Raw genomic sequence first — 25,501 nt, 5'->3', positions numbered from 1 at the left:
TGAGGAAGTAACCCTGACCTGACTCCATGGAGAAGGGACAACTAAAAGTTCCACTTGTCTAGGCTCTGAACTATGAATCTCCTTATTTATCAGATTTTAATCTATATCCTTCACTGTAATAAACTATAACTGTGTGTTTAATCACTTTCAATGATGCTGTGGTTCCTTCCAGTGAATTATTAATTATAGTGGTCTCAGGGAACCCCAAACACTGAGGCTGGCGTCAGAGGCAGGTGGTTGTATAGACCCTCTAACTTCATAGCTGGCTTAACTTTCACAAGAGTAAGATACATACATTTTGGGGAGGGGAGGGAAGATTCGATATTACGTTCCTAGCAGCTAAAAGTTTCATAGTCAAAACTTTAAATTCAATATTTAATTTTGCAAGCTAAGAAAATAAAAAAATATGGTCAAAGGCATATGTCAAAGCATATATTACAATATCTCATGTATGAGTGAAATATTAAATGTCTAATAATTTTAAAAGATGTATACATTTACAAAATCCTTATGTGTAAATATCATTAAATAATATGCTCTGAGTTAAAATTATGTTGTTTTAAGAAAAATAATAATGTGAGGTTATATAAAATATTTTAATGGCAAATACAGTTTGGTTTGTCATAATCCACCATTTACTAATTATACTATATTAGCCAAGACTCTTATTATCCCTGAAATTCTTTACCTTCACCTTAAAATACAGATAATAGTACCTTCAATGTATTTAGGATGATTAAGTGTAGTCTTGTTTGTGGTGCAACACTATTAAAGTTCTAGTAAAATAAGCAGTATCATAAATTATAAGTAGTGTATTAATATGAAATCTTATTTTTTAAATAAATTTATAAACACTGTAAAGAGACATAAACAGTAGGAAATTATCACATATGCATAATAATCAAAGTGTATTAATCCTAACGATCAGAAAAGTTTAATATACACATTTCTTGACAACCAGATGCAAGATTTTCTAACTTTTTATTAAGAATCTCCACGTCCATAGTTTTAACCTCCAACTTCAGCTGGACATAGGATGTTACTCCCATCCCAGTTTCATTGCACCTGACGCCATGATCCCTATTTGCTTTTCAAAATCTGAGTAAACAGAATGGAAATAGGCATCAACGCCACCTAGTGGAAAAAGACTTCATTACTGCTGTTATGACTCAATTCAAATTTTTTATTCAATAAGGATAAGAAAGTAGGTACTTAGCCATATAAACTTTGATGACTTTCTTCCATTTTACCTTGACAAAAATCACAAATTCTTTTGAAAGGTTTGCATAGCCTCCTGAGGACTCATCGGCTATTTTTCCATGACGATCAAAAATCACCATGTGGCCAGGAACCACTGCTGATGTAAGAAGTGCACAGCGGCTGGGCTGATAAAGCACCTGCAGCTCACTGGAGGCTCCACCACTAGCCTAAAAGAAGATGGAAAAAAATTAAAACCCAGCTCTGAATTAGCAAGAGAAAATTAAATTTAAAAATGTCTTGACATTACATGTACATACAGATCTACTTCATGCTAGGCAGTCCCTGTCCTATTTATAGAGTGTCGTGCTTTTACAATTTAATTACTTCTATTCCGTGGTTTTATTGGCCTCGTTGTCAGTGACTTCCTCCAAAAATTTCTTCTCTTGATTTCTCAGGACCCAAGGCAGATGTTGCATAACAATAAAAAATAAGACTAGTGGCAGGAATAAGTTAATGAGACGTTAATGTGTATTTGACCGTTGTTTACTTTTCATTTAATCATTTGAGTCCCCCTAACTCAAGACTATTTGGGACCAAAATCTGAAATTAACTATAGTCTTACCTCATTTCCAGATTTTACTTTCAAAAAAGTAGATAAACTGAGGGGATTATATAACAGGGCATTCCTGATTCAGGGCCTCTCCCTACAGTGTCCCAAGACGCTAGTTCTACCAACCTCAGCAAAGCTTAATCCTGCATATGGCAGGGGAGTGACAGAGATGTTTATCTTTTTTTATTAATATATCTTTCATTTGTTCTTATTAGTAGAGCTGTTTACCTTTAAGAAAATATGTGATGGTTTATGAGTATATCATAGTTACCAGCATATAAAGGATGACTATTTGGGACCACATGATAGGTAAAATCTTTTGTGGAAAAAAAAAATAACTTTCATGATAACTAAGATACAATCTCCCACCAACCTAGTGCAACCTAGTGGGATAGGGGCTTCGACTTAACTTCATTTTAGAAAATTATAATAATGGAACACTTCTTCAAATCTCATTTCAACTGTATAGACTCCAAACCCATTACTTTCATATTTATTAAACATTTACTATGGCCTTAGTAATAGGACATATGTACTATGAAGTACAATATAAGATACTATGCTAAGTCCAAAGCAGAGGAGAAATTCCTTTATGGAAAACATCTGAATGATCAATGCCTGTCTAAATTTCAAAGCTACAAATTACGTTAGTATTTTCCCTTAAATTAAATAACATGTTATGAGCTCAAATCATGATGTTAAATTGTATAACCTTATGTGAGGAAGTTGTAGCTTGAGTCAGATCGCCTGTGTTCAATTCCTGCAGCCACACTTATTATCTTGTGAGCAACTCAATCTTTCTATATATCATGTGCTGCTTCTGTTAAACAGTGATAAGAGTGGATTCTCTCATGGGGCAGATTTTAGGTTTAAATGTTATAATACATAATAAGAATTAGAAGAGTGCATATCAATTATCCTCCAGTTTCATTTTTCAAGATAAATAATAAGCATTCATTTTAAAGACAATTTTATATATTAAAAGCTACATTTCATACTAGACTAAGTAATACAAACCATAACTAGGCAAGATTATTTCTTTCTTTCCTGATAATATGTTCCCTAAAGGGGCCATTGAGAAGTCAGAAGTCCTTTGGAAAGCTCATTAAAAGTTTCAATGTTACTACAGAATCGGTATACTTCTTCTAGTTTAAATTTCATTTGCTAGAAAGTAGGATCATTTATGCACCAGAATCTCAAAAATAAATTAAACAAAAGACAGAAAATTGTAAAGAGCACAAGTATCAGCCAAAGTAAAATATAATTTGATGATTGTATAAAAGTATTGTATAGAAAAATGTATCCTATGCAGATACAATTCTATTTATATATGTCAAAGAGAAAATTTACTACTCACCACTCCAGAGACAAAGCCATTGTCAATACCAAGAGAAAGATGCCTCATCTCATGACTCTGGAAAATGCATATATTTCCTTTATTGAAAATAACATCAAAGAGTCCTAGAAAACATTTTTTAAGTGTTAGCAAGTAATCGAATTCTCCTAACAATACATTTTATATCTTTCAATAAAATATTTGTAATTAGGGGGCTGGGGATGTGGCTCAAGCAGTAGCGCGCTCGCCTGGCATGTGTGCGGCCTGGGTTCGATCCTCAGCACCACAAAGATGTTGTGTCCGCCGAAAACTAAAAAAAATAAATATTAAAAAAATTCTCTCTCTCTCTCTCTTAAAAAAATATTTGTAATTAGTGAAAGGTAAAATGCCTCTGGTACAGTATGTTTAGTTTGTGAAAATTCATAATACAACATATTACTTTTTCTGCATATGCATATTTGAATCATTCCTTGAGCCAGGACTTATTTCATTTCCTAAGGAGTTGCTGAAGTTTGTGTTGAATGTGTGTGTATACACACTAAATATACACACGTGTATTTATATAAAATACATAATATGAAATATGTAACATACATTATATAGTGTTTGTTGAATGATGTCATTTTAGTTTGCTAAAATGAACCTATTTTTCCTTACTTACCACTGTCAACATAGCCCATTTTGTATTAACTCAAAATTGTAAGCTAATCAATATCAAGTGAAGGAGGATTATGGGAGTTATTCACTAATTTAAGCTCCCTAAATCCCAATTTCTAACATAGAATTATGCATATGTTTCCATATATATATACACATGCATATATAAAATTAGATAGCTTATATATATATATACACATATATATTCATCTAGTATTAAGAAATGTAATTAATAAATTCTACCTTTATATTTTTATTCCAGTTAATTACATGGGCAAACCCTTTTAAGAGCAAAGTCTGATGCAGAAGGTGACTACAGAATTCCAAATTTTAAAAGGATTCCACTACATATTTAAATGATCTTCTACTCACTTAAAGTCATATTTCTAAAAGTAAAAGGTTTGAAGATTAGTTCAACATATGACTCCAAATGGAAAGCTTTTGGCCTAATTAATCTCTAATTTATTTTTGTCTACCTAATAAAATGCATCTCAATGGTTAAGAATTAAGGACCTTTATAAAACTAAAAAGTGGTGATAAGTAATTATAGATAATGCTGGGGGGGTCAGGGTGTTATTGAAATGAGCAGAAAACTAAGAGGCAAGAATTCGGACTTTGAGTCTGACACTGACTCATTAAATAACCTTGGGCAAATCGCTTTGTATCTCTCTGTCTTCATTTTCTCATTAATAAAATCAGAGCAGTAATTCCCGAAGGAATGTTATTCAGATGATGCTCTAATCATGTTAACTAATGAGTTGATGGAAATATTTGAAAACTAAGGAACTATTACTACAAATGTGCTAACTATAATTTTCACGATTTAATTCAATTGTCAATTTGACCTAATGATTTTATAAATACCAGAATATAAATCCATAAAAACTCTAAAGGCATTATTTTTAATCTGTTTCTAAAAATTATTACAATTATTTTATTTATTTTTGTGTTGTAACAGTTTTATTTAGACATATTTTACATACGGCACAATTTACCCATTAATCCAATGATGTTTAGTATGTTTGCAGCCTGGGGATATGGCTCAGGGGTAGAGCACTTGTCAACACATGGAAAGATCTGGCTTTGATTCCCAGCATAAAAAAAAAAAAAAAATGCAGTTGTGGCAGCACACACCTGTAATCCCAGCAGCTGGGGAGGCTGAGGTAGGAGAATTTTGAGAATCAGCAAAAGCAAGATACTAAGCAACTCAGTGAGACCCTGTCTCTAAATAAAATACAAAATAGGGCTGGGAATGTGGCTCAATGGTTGAATGCCCCTGAATTCAATCCCCAGTACAACAAACAAACACACAATGTTCACAATGCTGTGCAGTCATTTCCACAACCAATTTTAGAACATTTTCATCTCAGAAAGAAACTCAGCATCGTTAGCAGTCACTCCAATTTGTCTTCCCCTCTTCTCCCCTCCTATCCTTTCTCCTCAAACCCTATCACCAGACAATTACTCACCTGCTGTCTCCATAGATTTGCCTATTCAAGACATATTATTTTTCCTCCTGTGATTGTATATCTTTAACAACATCTCTCTATCCTCCACTCCTCTCTAACCATCCCAGCCTCTGATAACCACCATTCTAATCTGTCCTTGTCTCTCTAAGGGATCAGCTCTTTTAAACTCCACCTTAGTCTTTCTGTTCCAGGTTTATTTCACTGAACATAATGTTCTACAGGTACTATTTTTAATATCCTGAAGAACCTCAATGCTTTTTTTCTTGGTGCTGAACTAGTTTACATTCCCAACAGTGAATAAGGGTTCCCTTTTCTCCACATCTTTACCAACAATTGTCCTTTTGTCTATATAATAATAGCCATTTTGCATTTCTCTGATTAGTAATATTGAGTGTCCTTTTGTATGCCTGTTGGCCATTAGCATGTCTTCATTAGAGTGGTGTCTATTCATGACTCTTGAACACCTATTTATATTTGTTTTTCTTATCTTGTTATTGAGTTCCCTCAATGTTTTGCATATTAGCTCCTTATCAGATATTTAGCTTGCAAATATTTTCTCCCATTCTGTAGGTTGTCTCTTTGTTTTCTTTGCTATGCAGGAGCTTTATAGTTTGATGTAATCTTGTATATTTTTTTTATTTTTGTCTTTGTTTTCGAGGTCATATTCAAAAATATCATTGCCCAGACCAAGGCCTCAGAGATTTTCAGGTGCACGTTGTTTAATTTCTGTGTATTTATAAAGTTCCTGAAGTTCTCCCCGTTTTATTTTTATACCATAATAGTCAGAAAAGATACTTGAATTGATTTTTAACTTCTCAAATTTGTTAAGATTTCTTTTGTGGACCCACATATATCCTAGAAACTGTGCAATAAAAAAAATTGTATTCTGCAGCTGTTGGATAGAATGCTCTATAAATGTCTGTTAGGCCCATTTGGTCTAGAATTCAATTTAAATCTGGAGTGTCTTGGTTGACTTTCTGTCTCGATGATCTGAACATTGCTTTCATGGGATGTTGAAGCCCACTATTATTACTGTATTGTAATTTATATCTCCCTTAGAACTAATAATATTTGCTTTATATATTTGGAACCTCCAGTTTTGGATACATATAATCATGTGTAACATATCCACAGGGATACATTCCTCAAAAATGTGTTCTTAGGTGACACTGTCATTGAACAAACAAGAAAATACAATTCTATAAATCCAGATGGTCTAGGTCAATTGCTCAACATGAGCTCTTGATGCAATCAATAAATACTATAAAACTAGATGTATGACTAGTACCAACATAACATAGCATCCAGCTTTATAGTAAAATCGTTTTTATATAAGCACAAGGAATACATTCTAAAATAAGAATAGAAGTATAAAAAATATATAAACCAGTAACATGAACAAGGATTATGTACTATACATAATTGGATCTGTTTTTATATGACTAGTAACAGAGTAGATTTGTTTACAGTATCACCACAAACACATAAATTAGGTATTGTGCAAAGATGTTACCACAGTTCTAGTAGCTACAAGATTAGCAAGAGATAAGAAGTTTTCAGCTCTATTATAATATTCAGAGATCACCACTGTATATGTTACCTGACATTTACCAAAATGTCACTATGTGGGACATGCCTGTATTTACAATTGTTATCTCCTTGTTGAATTAACCCTTTTATTGTCATATAATGACCTTGTCACTTTACAGTTTTTGTACTTTAAATTTAATTTATCAGATGTAAGTATCACTACTACCGTGCACTTTTGGTTTCCATTTACACAGAATATCTTATTTTATCTCTTCATTTTCAGTATGTGTATTCTTACAGGTGAAATGAGTCTCCTGTAGGTAGCAAAGAGTTGAATATTGTTTGTTTGTTTGTTTGTTTGTTTGTTTGTTTTCCATTCAGCCACTCTGTGTGTATTATGCTGTGGATCTGAAATGTCCCCAAAAGTTCATGTGTTGGAAGGGTTGTCCCCAGTATGGCAAGGGTTAGAGATGAGACATTTAGGCGATGATTAGAGTGCTGACCTCATTAATGCATAATCCATTTGCTGGATTAAGTGGATGGGCTGAATGGACGATTGGCCAGTGGTACTTAAATAGAGGTCATTAAGTGTTACTAGTTGGAGATTTATTTCTCTCCCTCCACCATCTACCTGTCTACCCTTCCCTGTTCCCATGAGCAGAACAGCTGTCCTCTGCCATGCCCTTCCACCATGTTGTTCCTGCCTTGGAGCCAGCTGACCATGAACTGAACTCTCTGAAACCTTGACTACTGTTGAGGGAAAAAAAAAAATTAAGCATCTCTATTTTGAGAAATTTAACACAGTAGAGAATGTCCTTGCATGTGGAAGCTTAAAATAGTGACTCTTAATTAAAAATATATATTAGGAATAGAATCTTTTCCAGTAAAATTATAATCAAGTCAGTGTGATAGAGGAGAGCTTCAGGAAATTCAAGTATTTTCAATAGAGAAAAAAAATACACTGTTTTTGAGGAATTCTACAATAGTTATCTGAGCCTCTGGAGTTCCATGGAGTATAAGGAAAAAGTATGATAAGGGAAAAAGCACTCCTATGTGAATGAAAGAATTAAAATTAAGCTGCAAACATCTGAACAATCAGCAGCCATTTGAAAGATTATATAAACTTAAGCAGATACTCCGAAAACTATAGCTACCATTGACCCCTCTATGGGAAGTGAGTGAACCTTCTGTACCTTTCCCTCAAGTTCTAAGTAAGCCCCCCACTTTTTTGGTTATGTCAAACAAAAAGAAAAAGGAAAAAAAGTTCTTGGGTCTCTACTCTTCTTCTATACACCTCAAGTCTGACTTCCACTTACTGCCAGTGTTTCTACTCTACTTCAAATCCCTCCAAAGCTATCTCCCACTACCAGGAGGGAATAAGGGAAGTGGCTTGTAGACATAGGACTGGCTCTCTTTCCAGAGCCTTTCATGGGGTGCAAAGAGAAATTATGGTGTAGCTAAGGTTTAAGTTATCAAATGCGGTACACTGCTTTGGGCTACTAGCAGAATGGTTTTAACAGGGGATGATATGGTCGTAGTGGTGGCATAGTACATAAAGTTTTTTAAGGCTTCTAAGGTAAAAATTAGATTAAACACTTAACTGTTGCAAGCATAGGCAGCACACAAAACTTGAAACGAACATTTCTATTATGCAAATTTAAATTGGGAATATCAGCAGTTAGTGATACAAACAACTATGATCTACTACAGATTAATAAAGGTGTTCCCTGTCTTAAACTACAAACTATAAACCAAAGAGTTTCAGGATATGTTCTAAAAGAATTTGGATGTATTTATGAGACATCCATAATCCTTTTCTCTTATATCTCTTTCCCCAAGATTTCCTTCTGTATCCAGAGACTAAAGTTCTCAGTAAAAGAGGGCTGTACTGACTATGTGCTCCAGTCCAGATCCCATTCATTTCCAACTTAAAACAAAAATGGTTCTTCACAGTCCTCTCAGAAAATAGAACGGTAAAGCCAATGGCCTCTTGATTTCATAGAATTTCAGGGACAAATTTATATTGTTATATTGTGTGCATATATGATTATATAAAAACGAATGTCACTATTAAGTACAATTATAATGCACCAATAAAAATTAAAATAAGTAATAAGAGCTGGGCAGAAGACAAAGTAACCACTCTATAGTTAGTGCTACACATTAAATAATGACACTCTTTCATATTTATTATTAGGCCAAAGTACCAGAGAACCAGACAAAGAAAAGAATTACTGCTAATCATCACCACATAGTCCTGAGAAACATGACTTAAAAACTGTGTTGGTCAATCACTAGCAACAGAAAAAAGTAGAATAATTCTATCTGTACTGAGTACATAGCTAAGGAAACCAAAGAAAATCCAGAGATGGTAATTTCTAGAGCTGGTTATGTTTTTCTTTTCTAAGGGGAATTAGGGAATAACTAGCCCAAGAACATTTTCTTAAAGTTGCAGCACAAAGGGGAAAAGTTATCATCCTCTTTGGTATACTCTGTAAATTATTTACTAAAACAGCAATGAAAATTTTTAAATAAGTTCTTCTTGAAAGCTTTAAGAGTCAAGAAGCTATATCCACTATGAAACAGTTCTCTTTAAATTCTCACTTTATTTTAATTGAAACTGAAACTGAAAATTTTCAAAGATGCATTAGCCTGTAGAATTGATTGTCCCACCAGGAGAGTGAAGAGGGATGCCAGGCAGGTGGAAAACTGAGTAACAATAGAGTATATGGTCACTTTACCTAAAGTTACACTTTATGAAAAAATAAAACCTTAGTCTCACTTTTTACAATTAGAGAATAAGTTACATTTATATGTTTCAAGTTTATATGAGAATCAATAAAATTCAATGCATTTATTATTATTCTTTTGGTCCTAGTGGTAAGGGTATACTAAGGTGAAGATACTCATACACAACAGAAGAGAGTGAAATTTATATAACTTCTGGAAATAGATGTGGTAATATGTACAGAGACTTAAAATACTCTTTATCTTTAATCTGGTAATTCTATTCTTCTGGAATTTTTTTTACAAAAATAATCTAATAGCATAGAAACATTAGCAGTGATGGAACATGTAGGTATGTTTATCAAAATAAGAAGCATCTTGGGCTGGGGATGTGGCTCAAGTGGAAGCGCGCTCCCCTGGCATGGGTGAGGCACTGGGTTCAATCCTCAGCACCACATAAAAAAATAAAATAAAGATGTTGTGTCCACCAAAAATTAAAAAATAAATATTAAAAAGTTCTCTCTCTCTCTCTCTCTCTCTCTCTCTCTCTCTCTCTCTCTCTCTCATTAACAAAAAAAGCATCTTATCCACAGGATATTCACTCTGGTATATTCATCTATGTACAGAGACAGTATAACCAATATGTTACTATAATTAATGAGAGTGCAGTAAGGTAGTAAGCTATAAGGTAATTATATAACTAGACCAATGCCTGATACATAGTAGCACATTAATAAATATGTCTATTTACCACCAAAATAGTCTAGTGTCTAGCAAAGTAACACCTACAAATAGTGCTATCAAGAAAATGCAGGTACCTATGTAAAGGGGGAGGAAATGCATGTGGGAGTGGGTACATATGTATGTATGAATAAATAGATACAGGACCTATAAGTTCCTCCCTGAAAACATTTTACAGCTTTTGTGTTAGAAAATTAATAAATATACAAATTCGTAGCAACTACAACTGTGAATAGTGTCCCTACTGTTGTACAAAGCACAATGGCTCGTTATTATTTTTTTAATTGTGGTAAAATAATATAAAATAAAATTCTTCTTTTTTTAAAGTATACACCTCAGTAGCAATGGAGTAATTTTCCAGTGTTGGGCAACTACCACCATCTAGTTCCAGAACATTTTAATCACCCCAAAGAAAACCCTGCACCCATTAAGCAATCAATGCCCATTCCCTGCTCCCCATTCTCTAGCAACCAGGATTCTGCTTTCTTTGAATTTATGGATTTCATATGAATGGAATTAGCTGTGACTTTTTGTGTCTAGCTTCTTCCACTCAACACAATGTTTTGATGGCCCACCATGTTGTAACATGCATCAGTTCTTCATTCCCTTTTGTGCTAAATGCACCACCTTGTTTATTCATTCATTGGTTGATGGACGTTGTTTCCATTTTTCTCACTATTGTGAATAGTGCTGTCATGGACATTTGTATAATTACTTTTGTTTTCTATTCTCTTGGGCATATACCTACGAATAAATTGCTAAGTCACAAAATAATTCTAATTCCATGAAAGTATTTTCCAAAGCTGCTAAATAATTTTCACACTTCCACCGGCAACTCATAAAGATTTCAATTTTTCTCCACATTCTTACCAGATCCTTGCAATTTTTCATTATTTGTATCATAGCCATCCAAGTGGAGGCAAAACAGTATATCATTTTGGTTTTAATTTGTATTTCCATGAGGACTAATGAAACTGAACAGCTTTTCATGTATTTGTTGTCTATTTATGTATCTCTTTTTGGACCATTGTCTACACAAGTGCCTTATTCATTTTTTAATTGTTTGCCTTTTGTTGTTCAGTCATAAGAGTTAATATATTCTGGGTATAGACTTTTATGAGATACATGATTTGCAAATATATTCTCCTCTTTTGCGGGTCATCTTTCATCTCTTGTAATATCCTTTGAAGCAAAAAAAAATTTTAACTTGATGTCCAATTTATCTGGGTTTTTTTTTCTTTATTACTTGTGTTTTTTAATCTCATATCTAAGAAGCCATTGACTAAGAAACTTCCAAAGACATAAAGTTTACTTTTACATTTCCTTTCTCAGAGTGTTACAACTTTACCTCTTACATTTAGGCCATTAGACCATTTTGAATTAAAATTCGTATGTGTAGTGAGGTAAAAATAAAACATCATTCTTTTTTATTTGGACATCAAATTGTTATAGCACCATTTGTTTAAGAGACTATTCCCACTGGATGGTCTTGACACCCTTAATGAAAAATAATTGACCATAGATGTATGGGTTCATTTTTGTCTGTTCTATTCCATTTATTTGTTTGTATGTATGTATGTAAGATTTTTTTATTTACCGATTAATTTTATTACAGTGCTTGGGATTGAACCCAGGGCCCTCCACATGCTAAGCAAACACTCTAGCACTGAGCTGTAAACCTGCCTCCTATCTATTTTTATACCAATACCCCTTTATTGTAATTACATTAGCTTTATAACAGTTTTTCAAATCAAAATGTGAATTTTCCAACTTTGCTCTTGCTCGATATTGTTTTGGCTATTTGAGGTCCCTTGAAATTCTTTTCAGAAGTGTTTCTATTTCTGCAGAAAAGGTGTTAGTATTTGGTGGTATTTCACTGAATCTGTAGATCACTTTTCAGAAGTATTACCAGCTTAACAATATTAAAACTTCAAATACCGTAAGTGTACAATATATTTCCACCTTGGTAAGTCTTTTTCCTTTCAAAAATATTTTATAGTTTTTAGTGTACAAGTATTATACTTGTTGGTTGAATTTATTCCCAAAAAGTTGCTACTATTATAATTAAAATTGTTCTCTGAAATTCACTTTTGAATTATTTCTTTTGCAGATATATACAAATGATTTTTTAGTGCCCATCACATATCCTACAACACTGATGATTTTATTTATTAGGCATAATACTTTCCTTGCTGTGGATCCATTAAGATTTTCTATATATGAGATCTTGTCATATATAATTATAATTTTACTTCTTCCTTTTTATGTTGGATGCCTTTATTTTATTGCATAATGCTCTATCTACAACTACCAGTAAAAGTCTAAATAGAAGTGGTGATAGCAGTCATCCTTTTCTTTTTCCAGATTTGGGGGGTGGTGTTCTCTCTCTCACCACTGATAAACACTACATTTGACAATTTAATAAATGCCCTTTACCATGCAGAAGGAATTTCTTTCTATCCCTAGTTAGAATATATTTTCATGAAAAAATATTGCTCATTACTTTTATGTTAGAAATATTTTTCCTAATTCTTGCACTGCATTTTATAGAAAGCATTTTATAAGTACATCCACAGTCACCTAAGAGGCATCAATATTAACACTGCAGAAAAATTATACAGAATACTAAGGACTTTCCATCACATGAGTGCAGAATTTAGAAGTTAAACAGCAGCACAAGAAAGAAGCTGAGAATCCCAATCAGAGACAAGAGAGATAGATATTGCCCTTTTCATTCCTACCCTTACTATGAAGGGAAAGGGAAACCCATCCTGAGAAAGTTCTGTGAGTAGCTACCTTACAGAACAATGTATGAACTGGTATACTTGTAATCTAAAATAGATCAAATATTATTCTGAAATTTCACAGCTCAAAACAAACATGTATTTTCCTATAACTTCTGTTGGGAGCAACTTCTGTGGGTGACTCACGGTCTGTAATGAGGTTGCCATCAAGTTGATGGTTGCAGTTACAGTTATCTGATGACTGGACTGGATCAGGAGGGCCCTCCTAAAAGATGTCTGGATCCTGTATCTATTGACAAAAGCTTCTATTCCATGTCATACCAGCCTCTCCACTAGGCTGCCTGAATGTCATCATAACATGGCAGTTGGCTTCTCCCAGAAAAAGTGAGAGGCAGGAGGAATCTGTAATGCTTTTTTGGACAAACTCTTAAAAGTCATCCACAGTGATTTCACCACATGTTATTTGTTAGAAGAAAGTCACTAAATTTAGCTCGTACTCAAGGAGAGAGGAATTAAGGTCTACCTTGGTTATTGGTTATTTGTGGACATATATAAAAACCTCCACATTGAAAAATGCAGACACCTCTTGCATATGCAATCATCTGACATAGCACAAAATAAACACTCCAAAAATAGAAAACAAAAAATCCTATCTCAAAACCCAGAAGATAGAACTATACAAAGATAATACAGAAGACAGAAGAATATGACACATTACTCATTTCCATTTATGTGATATATTGAAAACATTTAAAAAGCAAACTTAATCCTTTTAGGACTATAAGTCAAATATATCTAAAATTAGGTTATGAGGGGTTCTTTTTCCTTAAAAGACTACTACTACTGTGAAATGAGAAGAGTATATGAATCTCTATCTTGGAGTAAATCTTTTGAAATTTTAAGGGATATGAAGTTTGTGAAACTGAACCAGACATAAAAATAGCTATCAAGGATGCAGTGATTAAAAAAAAAAAAAAAACAGAATAGCTTTGGTTACTTGGTCCTTCCTTTTAGTTATAGGATCCCAAAATAGAGACAAGAAGGCTTATTTGTATCTGTCACTGTCAATAATGTTACAGAATTGTTTTTTAGTAACTGAAAGAGCTCATGATCATAACAGTTCCCTGTGCAATTTCAAAGAACTTCTCAAGTTATGCATCTGCTTTTAGGTCTAGTATTGCCAAGAAATGGTTCAGTAGCATTTAGTGAAATAAGCATTCTAATTCTGAGTATGAAAATAGCTACATTTATTACCAGCTTAATCACAAAATGAAATATTGGCTTACAATGATAAAAACATTATTTTGTGAAGTAAAAATTATGAGTCAATACATTTCCAACATTCCTAAGATACTTCCTTGAAAAGGTGTCCACAGGTGAGCGGTGATCGCATGAGAAAACTGATTGATTAGTGTGAATTTATGGGACAGTGTGAAAAACGTCAGGAAGTAATCCTGTGCGTAATTATTGCACATAAAAGACCTCCTGTTGTCAAACTGTCAGTTACACTGAGGAAAATTACTCATACCATCCTGCACCTGCCTTTTTTAGTGCTGTTCATTCTGCTTTATGTTTTGCAGGAATAGCATATTCAAATTCTGGAAACTCTGAAGGGTAAAATGTTTATGTGGTTTCCTACCAGTCAGATTGGTCTACAGAGACTCAAGTGCTGGCCACAGGTCAAGAACTCATCTGGGGCAGCCAGAGCCTCAGTTCCTTCCTTGGGAAAATAACTTCCTGGGCTTCTTCCTGAAATTAGGACTGGGTTTCAAGAAAGATTAATCCAAGATGTGAAAGCAGAAGATGAAGATCTTGGAAGCTAAAGTGTTGCTTTAGCTGCTTTCTATTAGTGAGAACATGCAGAAAGGGCTGGCCTAGCAAGAGGAGTCTCCACATCTTTTAGGAAGATGTGGCAAGGTCCTTTTATAAACCAGCCTATGGAATAGATGCTAGAAGAAAAAAATCCTTCCCAGTTCTGAGATCCTTCATGCCCCTGCACAATCCAATGTCTCTTGAGCAAAGACATTTATAAAATGGTTTTCTAAGGAGACATTGCAATGCAGTAAAGAAGACATATCATTCTCTCCAGATGTCCCAGGGGAGTAAAGGTAAGACCTTTCCATTACTTCTCCTCCCTGAAGATTTGCTTACATTCCAGAATAAAGATAGGTTCTCAGTTTCTTTCTTTCTTCCTTCCTTCCTACCTATCTTCCTTCCTTCCTTCCTTCCTTCCTTCCTTCCTTCCTTCCTTCCTTCCTTCCTTCCTTTCTCTCTCTCTCTCTCTCTCCCTCCCTCCCTCTCTTTCTCATTTGCTGGAAGGAAAGATATGCAGCCCTATAAAAGAGTTTCCTAATTTGGGAATTTTCTCTCCCTTAATATATCCAACTGCCTGTACAGAACGCTCAGGCTCTCTATTCACAACACCATGGAACTATGGTTCAGGAAATTTGCACAAGATATCGCTCTGGCTGCTGCATTGGATGTCAGAAATAAATGTTTTCAGTCTGACCAGTGGTCTGGTGTTTCCTGCAAGTAGAATAAAACTTAGAGCATTCATGCCTTCTGATTTTAACAATAGGAAATCATTTTGTGGCCATATTTGCAAATACCATCTACCATGCTAATAAAAGACTATTGACATTGAAAACAGGGAACAAAGGGAACAAGATGTGAAAGACTATTTTTACTGATCTAACTGGATTGACTAGTAATCTCAGATGGAAACCAAGAGTTAAGTTAGATGTTTAAGGAAGAGATTACTTTTGGAAGGAGAAGTGACTTGGGAACTTTCTTTGAGGGCTGGGATGTGGCTCAGTAGTAGAGTACCTGCCATTCCAGAATGTATGAAACCCTGGGTTCATTCTCTAGTGCCATGGAGGATAAAAAGGAAATATTCTTTAATGGTCATCTATTTTCATAGATGAGAAAACTGGATGATTCCCTAGGATCTCTAATGTCAAGTAAAAGAGAATATGCTATAGATTACTGTCCCCAGCACATTCTAGAGGTTATTTGAACAGCCCAGTTTCTTTTTAAAAAAAGTATGGTAAAATTACATTCATAGATACAGCAGGCAAATTTTATATTAAATAGTGAAGTTCCAAATTTCAAAAAGAGTTGAAGATTTGGGTCTAAAATCAAAGACCCACCATAATCAGTCTATTCCTTCTTTGTTGATCCTATTAGTATGGATTTATGTCATGCTAATATTAAATATCAAATCTAGTTTTTCTTTGCCTCATTTTCCCTTCGTACCTTTACTAAGGCATTAGCTACAAACTACCATTATTAGAATTGTTGCCCATGCTTGCCTTCTTCATTAGATTATGAATCTCTGGAATTGAGAAGAATATCTTAATTACTTTCATGCCTCTCAAATTAACATGATATTTTGAAGAGAGTGGGTGCTCAGTATTTAGAAACACTAACTTCATTCCCCAAAAATCGTATCCATCAAGAGCCAATAGCTGCTGCTTTTTATGAATGGTTAATGGTAATTGCCTACATTTTATTCTTCACTTAATTAATACCAAATATAAATTTTTAATGGCACATTGTTCTGCATTATGCTGTCTGCACATATTTAAAGCCTGTTGTCTACTGATCATTTGTAATGCAGATAGTTAATTATTTAAGTGGCCTAATACTGGTGTTAAGGCATCCAAAAATGAAAGAGTAAAATTGCAAATCATGCTATGCCTAGAAACCTGCCTTCCTTCCACTCCCAGGCCTGCCCAGCACCACATGCTTGACTGCTGGCTTTACCATATTTGTCAGTCTTCTCTCCAAGGGCATCAACTGTGCCATCTGGATGCAGACGGACAAACCCTCCAGTCAGCCTGTTGTAGAACTGAAGGGTATTTCCTTTCGTAAACTTCCAGCTTTCTGCAGCCCACTAAAAACAAAAATAAAACAAACAAAAATACCAAGTGAGAAAATACCAAGAGAAGAAATTACAAAGTAATGTCTCTTACTAAACATTACACACTCTTCTGTTCTAACACCTCAAATAGTTATCTGAACATGGTTTGTACTAAATAGTTTAAAGCCCAAAGCAAAATCTCACCGTTTCTTTTCTCTGAAGTTCTAGCTTCTTCCCTGAGAAGATAAAAGAGAGGATCATGAATTTTAGTAGTGTCATGCTTTCTTCCATCATCATAAAAGATAATTTTCCAAAAGAAAAAAAAAATTGTACATAACACTCACTTGCAGAGAAGATACTATTAGTCTTGGCATACAGTTCTCTGACAATTTTACCATCATCTTCTCCTTGATCCAGCCATCTGTGGAAAGAAAAGTGCATTTGTTATTTTCAGGCTTTATATTTACTCAAACTATTAGTGAATATCTACTCTAGTCAGAAAAACTGGATAGCTGGATCTGGGAGGAGTCCTGTATACCTATTTGATAAAGAATGGAACAGGAAATCCCAGAATGACCACAAGAGTGCAAGGAAGAAGAGGCTGCCATCTGGTAAGGATCACATGTTTTCCCTAATGCACAGGGGAGTTAATCAGTCATCCTGCTAATTGAAAAGGTCACAGACAGTACATCCATTGGACCAATTATTTTACCCTGTTCTTGTGACACCAACTACAATTCCAATTCCAGTCAGTTATTACTGGTTCCATATAGAAAGAGGCAAAAAGTGTTTTCAAAAAGACAAATCTATCACCACTGCTGGCATAATAACCAAAATGTCAAGACCTATGGACAACAAGTATCACTGTCATTGACATTTTACAAGCCAAATGCAAAATTTAGCATGCACATTTGTTATTTTTGAAAGGAATTTGGGACCAACTCAAAAGGAAGTATGTTTTCTTGTCAGAGATTTTTCATTCTCCTTACTAATGTGTAGAGGGAAATAAAAAAAATTTAAAATATATTTTAATTTATTAATAAACATTAAATTTATATCATCAGGAATGATAATAAACATAATAGATACATTTCTCCATAGAAGCACGAGTCCCTAAGATTAATGTTCATAAAAGTGATTCAACAAAGCATCTGTTACCAGGAATAATTCAATAAGCTACCCAGTTCTCCAAAGCACATGAACATAAAATTGACTAATTATAATCTGTTCCATGTAAAAACACACAAACCTGTGACAGAAGAAGGCATAGTCACGATTTGTTGTGGGATCCTTGACCACAACATCATCAAGAAACCAGCCGTTTCCTAAACACAAAATGAAGAAAGAAAAATATAATGTGAGTATATATGGTCCAGGGTTTACTTCAAGTTTTGAGAAATTGCTTGTTACTTCCAAGCATATGCAAAAGTCTTATGCAACATAAAACTTTAGTACTTCATAAAAAAGCAAATTATAACAGAAGTAAACTGTATGAAACATACATATGTCTTATACATGCAACAAGCACAGCATTATTTTAAAACTTCATATTTTTATAAATATTTAATATGATTTCCCAAATAAATGAAAATAGGATAATTTCTCCATTGCTCTTGATTTTATAACCTATATCGATAATCCTGAACTTAATCTTCCAAAGGATGTATATTTGATGAGTTAGTAGTATTTTATATTTCCAGAAGATTATTAAAGTTTATATGGACTAAGTCTATATAAATAAAATAAATGTTTTGATCAGATAAAAATAAACAGTTATTCTAAAACCCTGTCTCTGTCTGTAACTTGGGATGGGTCCTGACTGGGGAAGACATGAGTCATAATTATCTCACATGTGTTTCTCTTGAGTTCACAAAGAATTTTGGAAGATGTGAACTAATTTGCTCCTCATAATTATACAATGACAGGCATTATACTTCTCAGCTCTCCAATTAAAAGCCAAAGACTGGCAGAGTACATTGAAAAACAAGACCCAACTACATAATGTATTCAAAGATTTATCTTTCAGGCAAAGGCAGCCACAGGCTGAAAGTAAAAGGATGGAAAATGATATTCCATGCAAATAGAGCCTAAATGCAAGCAATAGTAGCTACTCTCATATCCAACAAAGGGGACATCAAGCCAAAATTAATCAGAAGAGACAAAGAGGGTCACTTTATAAAGGTAAAGGGAAAAAATCGAAAAATGGTACATAATAATGATGAATATTTATTTCCCAAACACTGGAGTATCTAATTACTTAAAACAAACACTACTCAACATAAAGACCTAGATAGACCCCAATACTTTTAGCATACCTCTCTCACCACTAGATAGGTGGTCATCCCAACATAAAATCAGTAAAAACTCTTTAGACCTAATAAAATATAATAAATGGAGCTAACAAGTGTCTATAGAACATTTCATCCAATAACAGCTAAATTCATTTTTTTCAAATTTCATTGAATCTTCTCCAAAATACACCATATTGTAGGTCACAAAGCAAGTCTTAACAAATAAAAAAACTGTCATAAACCCTTGCATCTTATTAGATCATAATGGAATAAAATTAGAAACCAATAGCAAAAACAACTATGGAAACTACATAACTAAAAAGAGATTGAAGAATATACTTCTGGATGCTGAATGAAACAAAGATGAAAATAGAATATAAAACTTAAAATTTCTAGAATCAACTGAAAGTAGAGACAACATAACAGAATCTCTGGGACATTTTATGAAGGATCTAAGAGAAAATATAAGAACAAGACTTCCTACATAAAAAACATCAAAAATATCCCCCAGAAAGCTAAAAACGCATCTCAAGTTTCTATAAAAACAAAAACAAATCAAACTCAAAACCAGTATAAGAAAGTATTAAGATCAAAGCTGAAATTAATGATATATAAAGTGGAAAAGTAATACAAAAGTTCAATGAAACAAAAAGTTGATTCTTTGAAAAGATAAACAGGTTTGATAAATCCTTGGCCAAACTAACCAAAAGAAACAAAAGACCCAATTAATAAAATAAGAGATAAATATGGAGATATCACATCAGACACATCTGAAATCCAGAGGCTCTTAAGAACTATTTTGAAAATTTATATTCCAATAAATTTGAAAATCCAAAAGAAATACATAAATTTAGACACATAAGACCTACCAAAATTGAACCAAGAAAGTATAAACACACCAATAACAAGCAATCAACTTGAAGCATCAGTAAATTCTTCCAACAAAGAAAAGCCCAGCTGAATTCTATCAGACCTTTAAAAAAGAACAATGTAAATTCTCCTTATTCTGTGAAATAGAAAGGTACCCTCCTAAACTTATTCTATGAAGAACAAGTATCAGCCTGATTCTAAAACCAGATAAGGACATGTCAAGGATAGAAAACTACAGAACAGTATTCCTGACGAACATAAATGAAAAAATCTTTAATAAAAAACTAGTAATTTGTATTCAGAAACACATTAAGAAGACTACAAATCATGATCTTTGGTTTCATTCCAAAGACACAAGGAAGGTTCAACAAATGCAAATCAATATACAAATAGAATTAAGTACATTCATCATATGATTATCTCAAGAGATGTAGAATAATCTTCACCAAATTCAACACCCGTTCATTTTCAACTACTGAAGAAATGAGGGATACAAGGAACTTATCTTAACATCATAAAGGTTATATATGAAAAACCCAAAGCCAACATCATACTGAGTAGGGAAAAACTGAAAATATTTCCTCTAAAGTCAGGAACCAGGAAAGGATGCCCATGCTCACCATTCCTATACAATAGCACTTAAAATTTTAGCTGGAACATTTAGGCAAGAGAAGGAAATAAACAGAATAGGAAAGGAAAATGTCAAATTATCACTGTTTGCAGATGATATGATCCTATGTTTAGAAGACCCAAAAACTCTATCAAAAGATTTCTAGAGGTAATAAATGAATCCAGTAAAGTAACATGATAAAAATTAACATACAAAAATTAACAACTTTTATATACACCAATAATGAGTTCAATGAAAAAGAATTCAGGAAAACAATTCCATTCACAATAGGTTTAAAACAAAATAAAACAAAAAAATACCCTAGGACTAAATCTAACCAAAGAGGTAAAGGACCTCTACAATGAAAATTAGCAAACTCCAAAGAAAGAAATTTTAAAAGGCATTAGAAGATGGAAAGACTTCCCATGTTCTCGGACAGACAGAATTAATATTGCTAAAATGGTCATATTGCCAAGAGCAATCTATAGATTTGATGCAAACCCCATCAAACTACCAACAATGTTCTTCCCAAAACTTGAAAAAAAATAGTTCTAAAATTTATATGGAAGAATAAAAGACCCAGAATAGCCAAAGCAATTCTGAGCAATAAAATCAATGCTGGAGACATCACAATACCCAATTTCAAATTATATTATATATCCATTCTAACAAAATAGCATGGTATGACAAGAATTAATAAATGGGGTAGCATCAAATTAAAAGGCTTATTCACATTAAGGAAATAAAATCATGAAGAGACAGCCCTCACAATGGGAGAAAATTTTTGCCAATTACTTATCTGACAGAGGATCAATATCCAGAATTTATAACTTAAAAAACTTAACACCAAAAAATGACCCATCCAATAAATGCACAAATGAAATAAATAGACACTTCTCAAAACAAAAAAAATACAGATGGCCAACAAATATATGAAAAAATGTTCAACATCTTTAGCAATCAGGGAAATGCACATCAAAACCACATCAAGAGTTCATCTCCCTCCAGTTAGAATGACGATCATCAAGAATACAAATAATAAATGCTGGTGAGAATTTGGGAAACAATTAACACTCATACATTGTTGGAGGGACTGGATATTAGTACAACCACTGTGGAGTCTTAATCTTCAAAAGACTAAGAATGGAACCACCATATGACCCAACTAAACAATTTCTCAGTCTTTATCCAAAAGAATTAAAGTAAGCATACTTATAGGAATACGTGCATAGCCATGTTTATAGCAGCACAATTCACTATATCTAAGTTATGGAACCAGGCCAGGTGTCCGTCAAATTAATAAATGAATGAACCAAGCAAAGTGGGGCCTATCCACAATGGAGTTTTACTCAGCCATAAAGAATGAAGTCATGTCATTCTTTCCTGGAGTTCCATCCAGAAAAATGAACTGGAAAACATCATACTAAGTAAAATACACCAGACTCAGAAAATCAAGGATCACGTGTTTTCTCTCATAAATGGAAACTACAGAGAAATTCTACTGATGTTCCTTATCATAAAAATAAAAGGGAGACCAATAGAATAGAAAATAGGAATTAGATAAAGGGCAGACAGAAGGGCAAAGAGGGAAATGAGGGAATGAATTAGACCAAATTATGCTATGTGCAGGTACAATATATCAAAATAAAGAGTTTGGTGCTCTGCTGTGGCACACAGAAGCCAGTTGCTTACTGTATTGTTTCCTTTGTCTAGTTATAAAAAAAAATGGACTACATTTCTCAGTCTCTCTTGAAATTAGGTAGAGATTCATGACTCATTTCTTGCCAAGGGAATGAGAACAAAAACAATGTACATCACTTGCAGACCTAGCCTTGAAACACATCCTTCAAGAATCTCTGACCAACTCCACCTTCTGTAGGGACCTTGGTAACCATAGAGCACCTGAAGTCTCTGCAAATTGACTGGACCCAGAGCTGTGATGCACTGCTCGAAGAATAGCTGCCTGAGAGAATTTCAAGCTTGCATCAGACTGCTATATGAACAACAAACAAACCCGTGCTGCGTGAAACCTCTCAGCATTTGAGGTGATTTGTTATTCCAGCTAGTGAGCATTGATTACCCAAGACATGTATCTACATTGTTCACTTGACATTATACATGAGTATTCCTACATTTTTCCTAAATATTATTAGCCATTGCTTTTAAAGTTCTGTAACATTTCTGTGTACTGATGTAACACATAAAATATATTTCCTATAAATCATCTGAGCCTGGTCCTTTTCTTGGACAATATTTCTTTAATAAATTTCTCTATTTCTTCTTTAGCCTATCTAAACTTTATATCTCTATCAATTTTGGTAACCATTACATCCCTAGGAAATTATACTTTTCATCAGAGCTTTGTTAAATGTACCTGCACAGAGGCCTAAAAAGTCTCTAATATTTTTTTTCCTGTTTTAACAGCTCCTTTTCCATTGTTATTTCTCATTTTGTATGTTTATATTTTCACCCTTTCTCCTCTTGATAATGTTAGCTGGTAGCTTGTCTATTTTGGTAATTTGAAAAAGAAAAAAAACTTAAAGCAACTTCAAGAATTATATTGCTTTCAGATCTAAGTCCTTCTAAAGCCATGACACCTAGAATAAAGTAGGTACTTTGATTATGAAACCAGATACTCAGCTTCCGAATTCATGATAATTCACATTCTTTTCTTCTCATCACCTCATATAGTTGACTCACACTGAGCTGTCAACCAAAACACCTAAGTAATTTATACCATTCTGATGTTAAATCATATCTCCTCCATTTCTGTATTTGCAAAATTGGTTTTCTTAATCTACATTTGCCTTTAATCTCCAAGTAATTAATATATATAGTTATATATAATTAATATTATATACAATATATTTAATTTTTTCCTATTATGAGATAGGGAAATTTGGTATTATGCCTAATAAATCCACAATTTTTTTAAAGAGAGAGAGAGAGAGAGAGAGAGAGAGAGAGAATTTTTTTAAATATTTTATTTTTTAGTTCTCAGTGGACACAACATCTTTGTTGGTATGTGGTGCTGAGGATCGAACACAGGCCGCACGCACGCGGGGCAAGCGCGCTACCGCTTGAGCCACATCCCCAGCCCCAAATCCACAATTTTGATCATAACATTTTATTTATGTTTATCAATTCTTTTGGCTACCTTTCTGGAAACAGAATTCATGAGTTGAATTAGTATGGTTTTCAAATAACACTAAGTAATATTAATCACAAAATATTACATTGCTTGACCACAATTCTTTTCCTCCCAACCCATTCCATATATTTTGGCCTTGGCCTTTTGATTTATTCATCATAGCTCCAGACTGAGCAATCTAGATGTCTTTCAATAGGTGAATGGTTAAACATACTGAGGGAAATCCATACTTTGGAGTACAAAAGGCAATTTTTAAAAAATCAACTATTGATAAATACAACTTGAATAAGTCTCTAGGAAATTATAAAGAAAAAAAGCCAAAACTAAAAGATTACACAATATATAATTCCATTTTTATAACTCTCAAGAAATTTTAGAAATAAAGTATAGATTAACCGTTGCCAGAAGTTAAGAACAAGGGATAGGAGAAGGGGGAAGAAGAAGGGATGTGAATGTAGCAAAAAGGCAAGAAGAGAAACATAATATTGAGGTAGTATAATTTTATGTCCTACTGTATCAATAACAACATACTGGTAACAATATTGTACTACAGCTTTGTAAGATGCTAACATTAGTGGAAACTGAGTAAAAGGTGCAGATAAATTTCTCTGAATTATTCATACATTACATTTGAATATATAAAATTAGAGATTCAAGATGACAGGTTAGAGAAAGTCTGCATACCTAATTGCTCTGCAGCTTGGGAGTCAAGCAACGGGTATATTGTTTCATAGAGAGGCAGGTGAAAGTAGGATTTCACTAAAATTCAGAATTGGACAAAGTGTCTTAGAGATTCAGAAATCTGGATGCACTGAACAAAGAAGAAAGTACACTGAATCCCTTAACCTCTGGGGTAACCAACTACAGATAGATAGTTGAATTAAGCCGTAAGACACATGATGAATTAAATTGAATTAAGCCGTAAGACACATGATGGGTGTGCACCAAACACAGGAATGACACAGAGAGAGGAAAACCCATTGAAAAGATTTGGTAAGGAAAATCCTAAGATCAGAAAAGCAGCCTGAACTTACTTAGCTGATCCAGAGGCTGCACCATGAATGGGTGTACGAAAAGTGCTCTGTATTTCTCAACTGGCAAGCAGAAAGCTACAGGCGGCAGTAATCTTGAGGTAGCTGCGCTATAGCTACTGCTGTGGGATCCTAGAGATCACAGCAAACACTGCCATACTGTACCAGCAAGTGCCTACCGTTTGGCCTACGGTATACTCAGCAGAGGAGAGTGAAACAGGCACAGAGAGATTGTACCCAGGGGTATTCAATTCAGAAAAAAAGAAAGGGAGCCCAACTCAGCATTTCCTTTGAGTCTAGCAGTTCATGTGATCAGCAGGAGAGGGCTGGAAATCTGAAGAGCTGGATGTGAATCCACTCAGGGACTGAGCCTGGGAAGGCTTTGGGGGCAGCAGAGCGTATGGATGATTGGCTCGCCTGCCCCAGGATCAGACCTCCCGGAGGTTCCTGAGATCCAGAATCCCAGCAGAGACAGGTAACTTTGGGCCCTACAGGTCTGTTGATTTAGTCTCTGTAGAGCAGATACCACCCCCCCAAAAAAATACCCTAATGCCTGATTAGACCTAAGCACCAATCACAGGAACTCCACTCATAGAACCCTACTGCAGTCCCATCCTAGGAGTGCATTGATCTGGTCTGTGCAAACAGAACTCCAATTGTCAGTACCTCCCC

At 34.1% G+C, this 25,501-nt stretch overlaps 1 protein-coding gene across 1 annotated transcript in view; it reads right to left on the bottom strand.

The window, feature by feature from the left end:
• Positions 1–25,501, bottom strand: part of Rp1 (RP1 axonemal microtubule associated) — a 148,565-nt gene that overhangs the window by 64,602 nt on the left and 58,462 nt on the right. Inside the window, exons 8-13 of the mRNA XM_076836283.1 lie at positions 18,126–18,201; positions 17,221–17,297; positions 17,081–17,112; positions 16,780–16,909; positions 3,180–3,271; positions 1,251–1,427 (exon numbers count right to left, since the gene is read on the bottom strand). Of these exons, the coding sequence (XP_076692398.1) occupies positions 1,251–1,427; positions 3,180–3,271; positions 16,780–16,909; positions 17,081–17,112; positions 17,221–17,297; positions 18,126–18,201 (584 nt within the window). The remainder of the gene's footprint in view (positions 1–1,250; positions 1,428–3,179; positions 3,272–16,779; positions 16,910–17,080; positions 17,113–17,220; positions 17,298–18,125; positions 18,202–25,501) is intronic.

The sequence above is a fragment of the Callospermophilus lateralis genome, chromosome 16 (genome assembly GCF_048772815.1).
Source record: "Callospermophilus lateralis isolate mCalLat2 chromosome 16, mCalLat2.hap1, whole genome shotgun sequence".
NCBI lineage: Eukaryota > Metazoa > Chordata > Mammalia > Rodentia > Sciuridae > Callospermophilus > Callospermophilus lateralis.
This window is presented reverse-complemented; position numbering and strand designations above follow the sequence as displayed.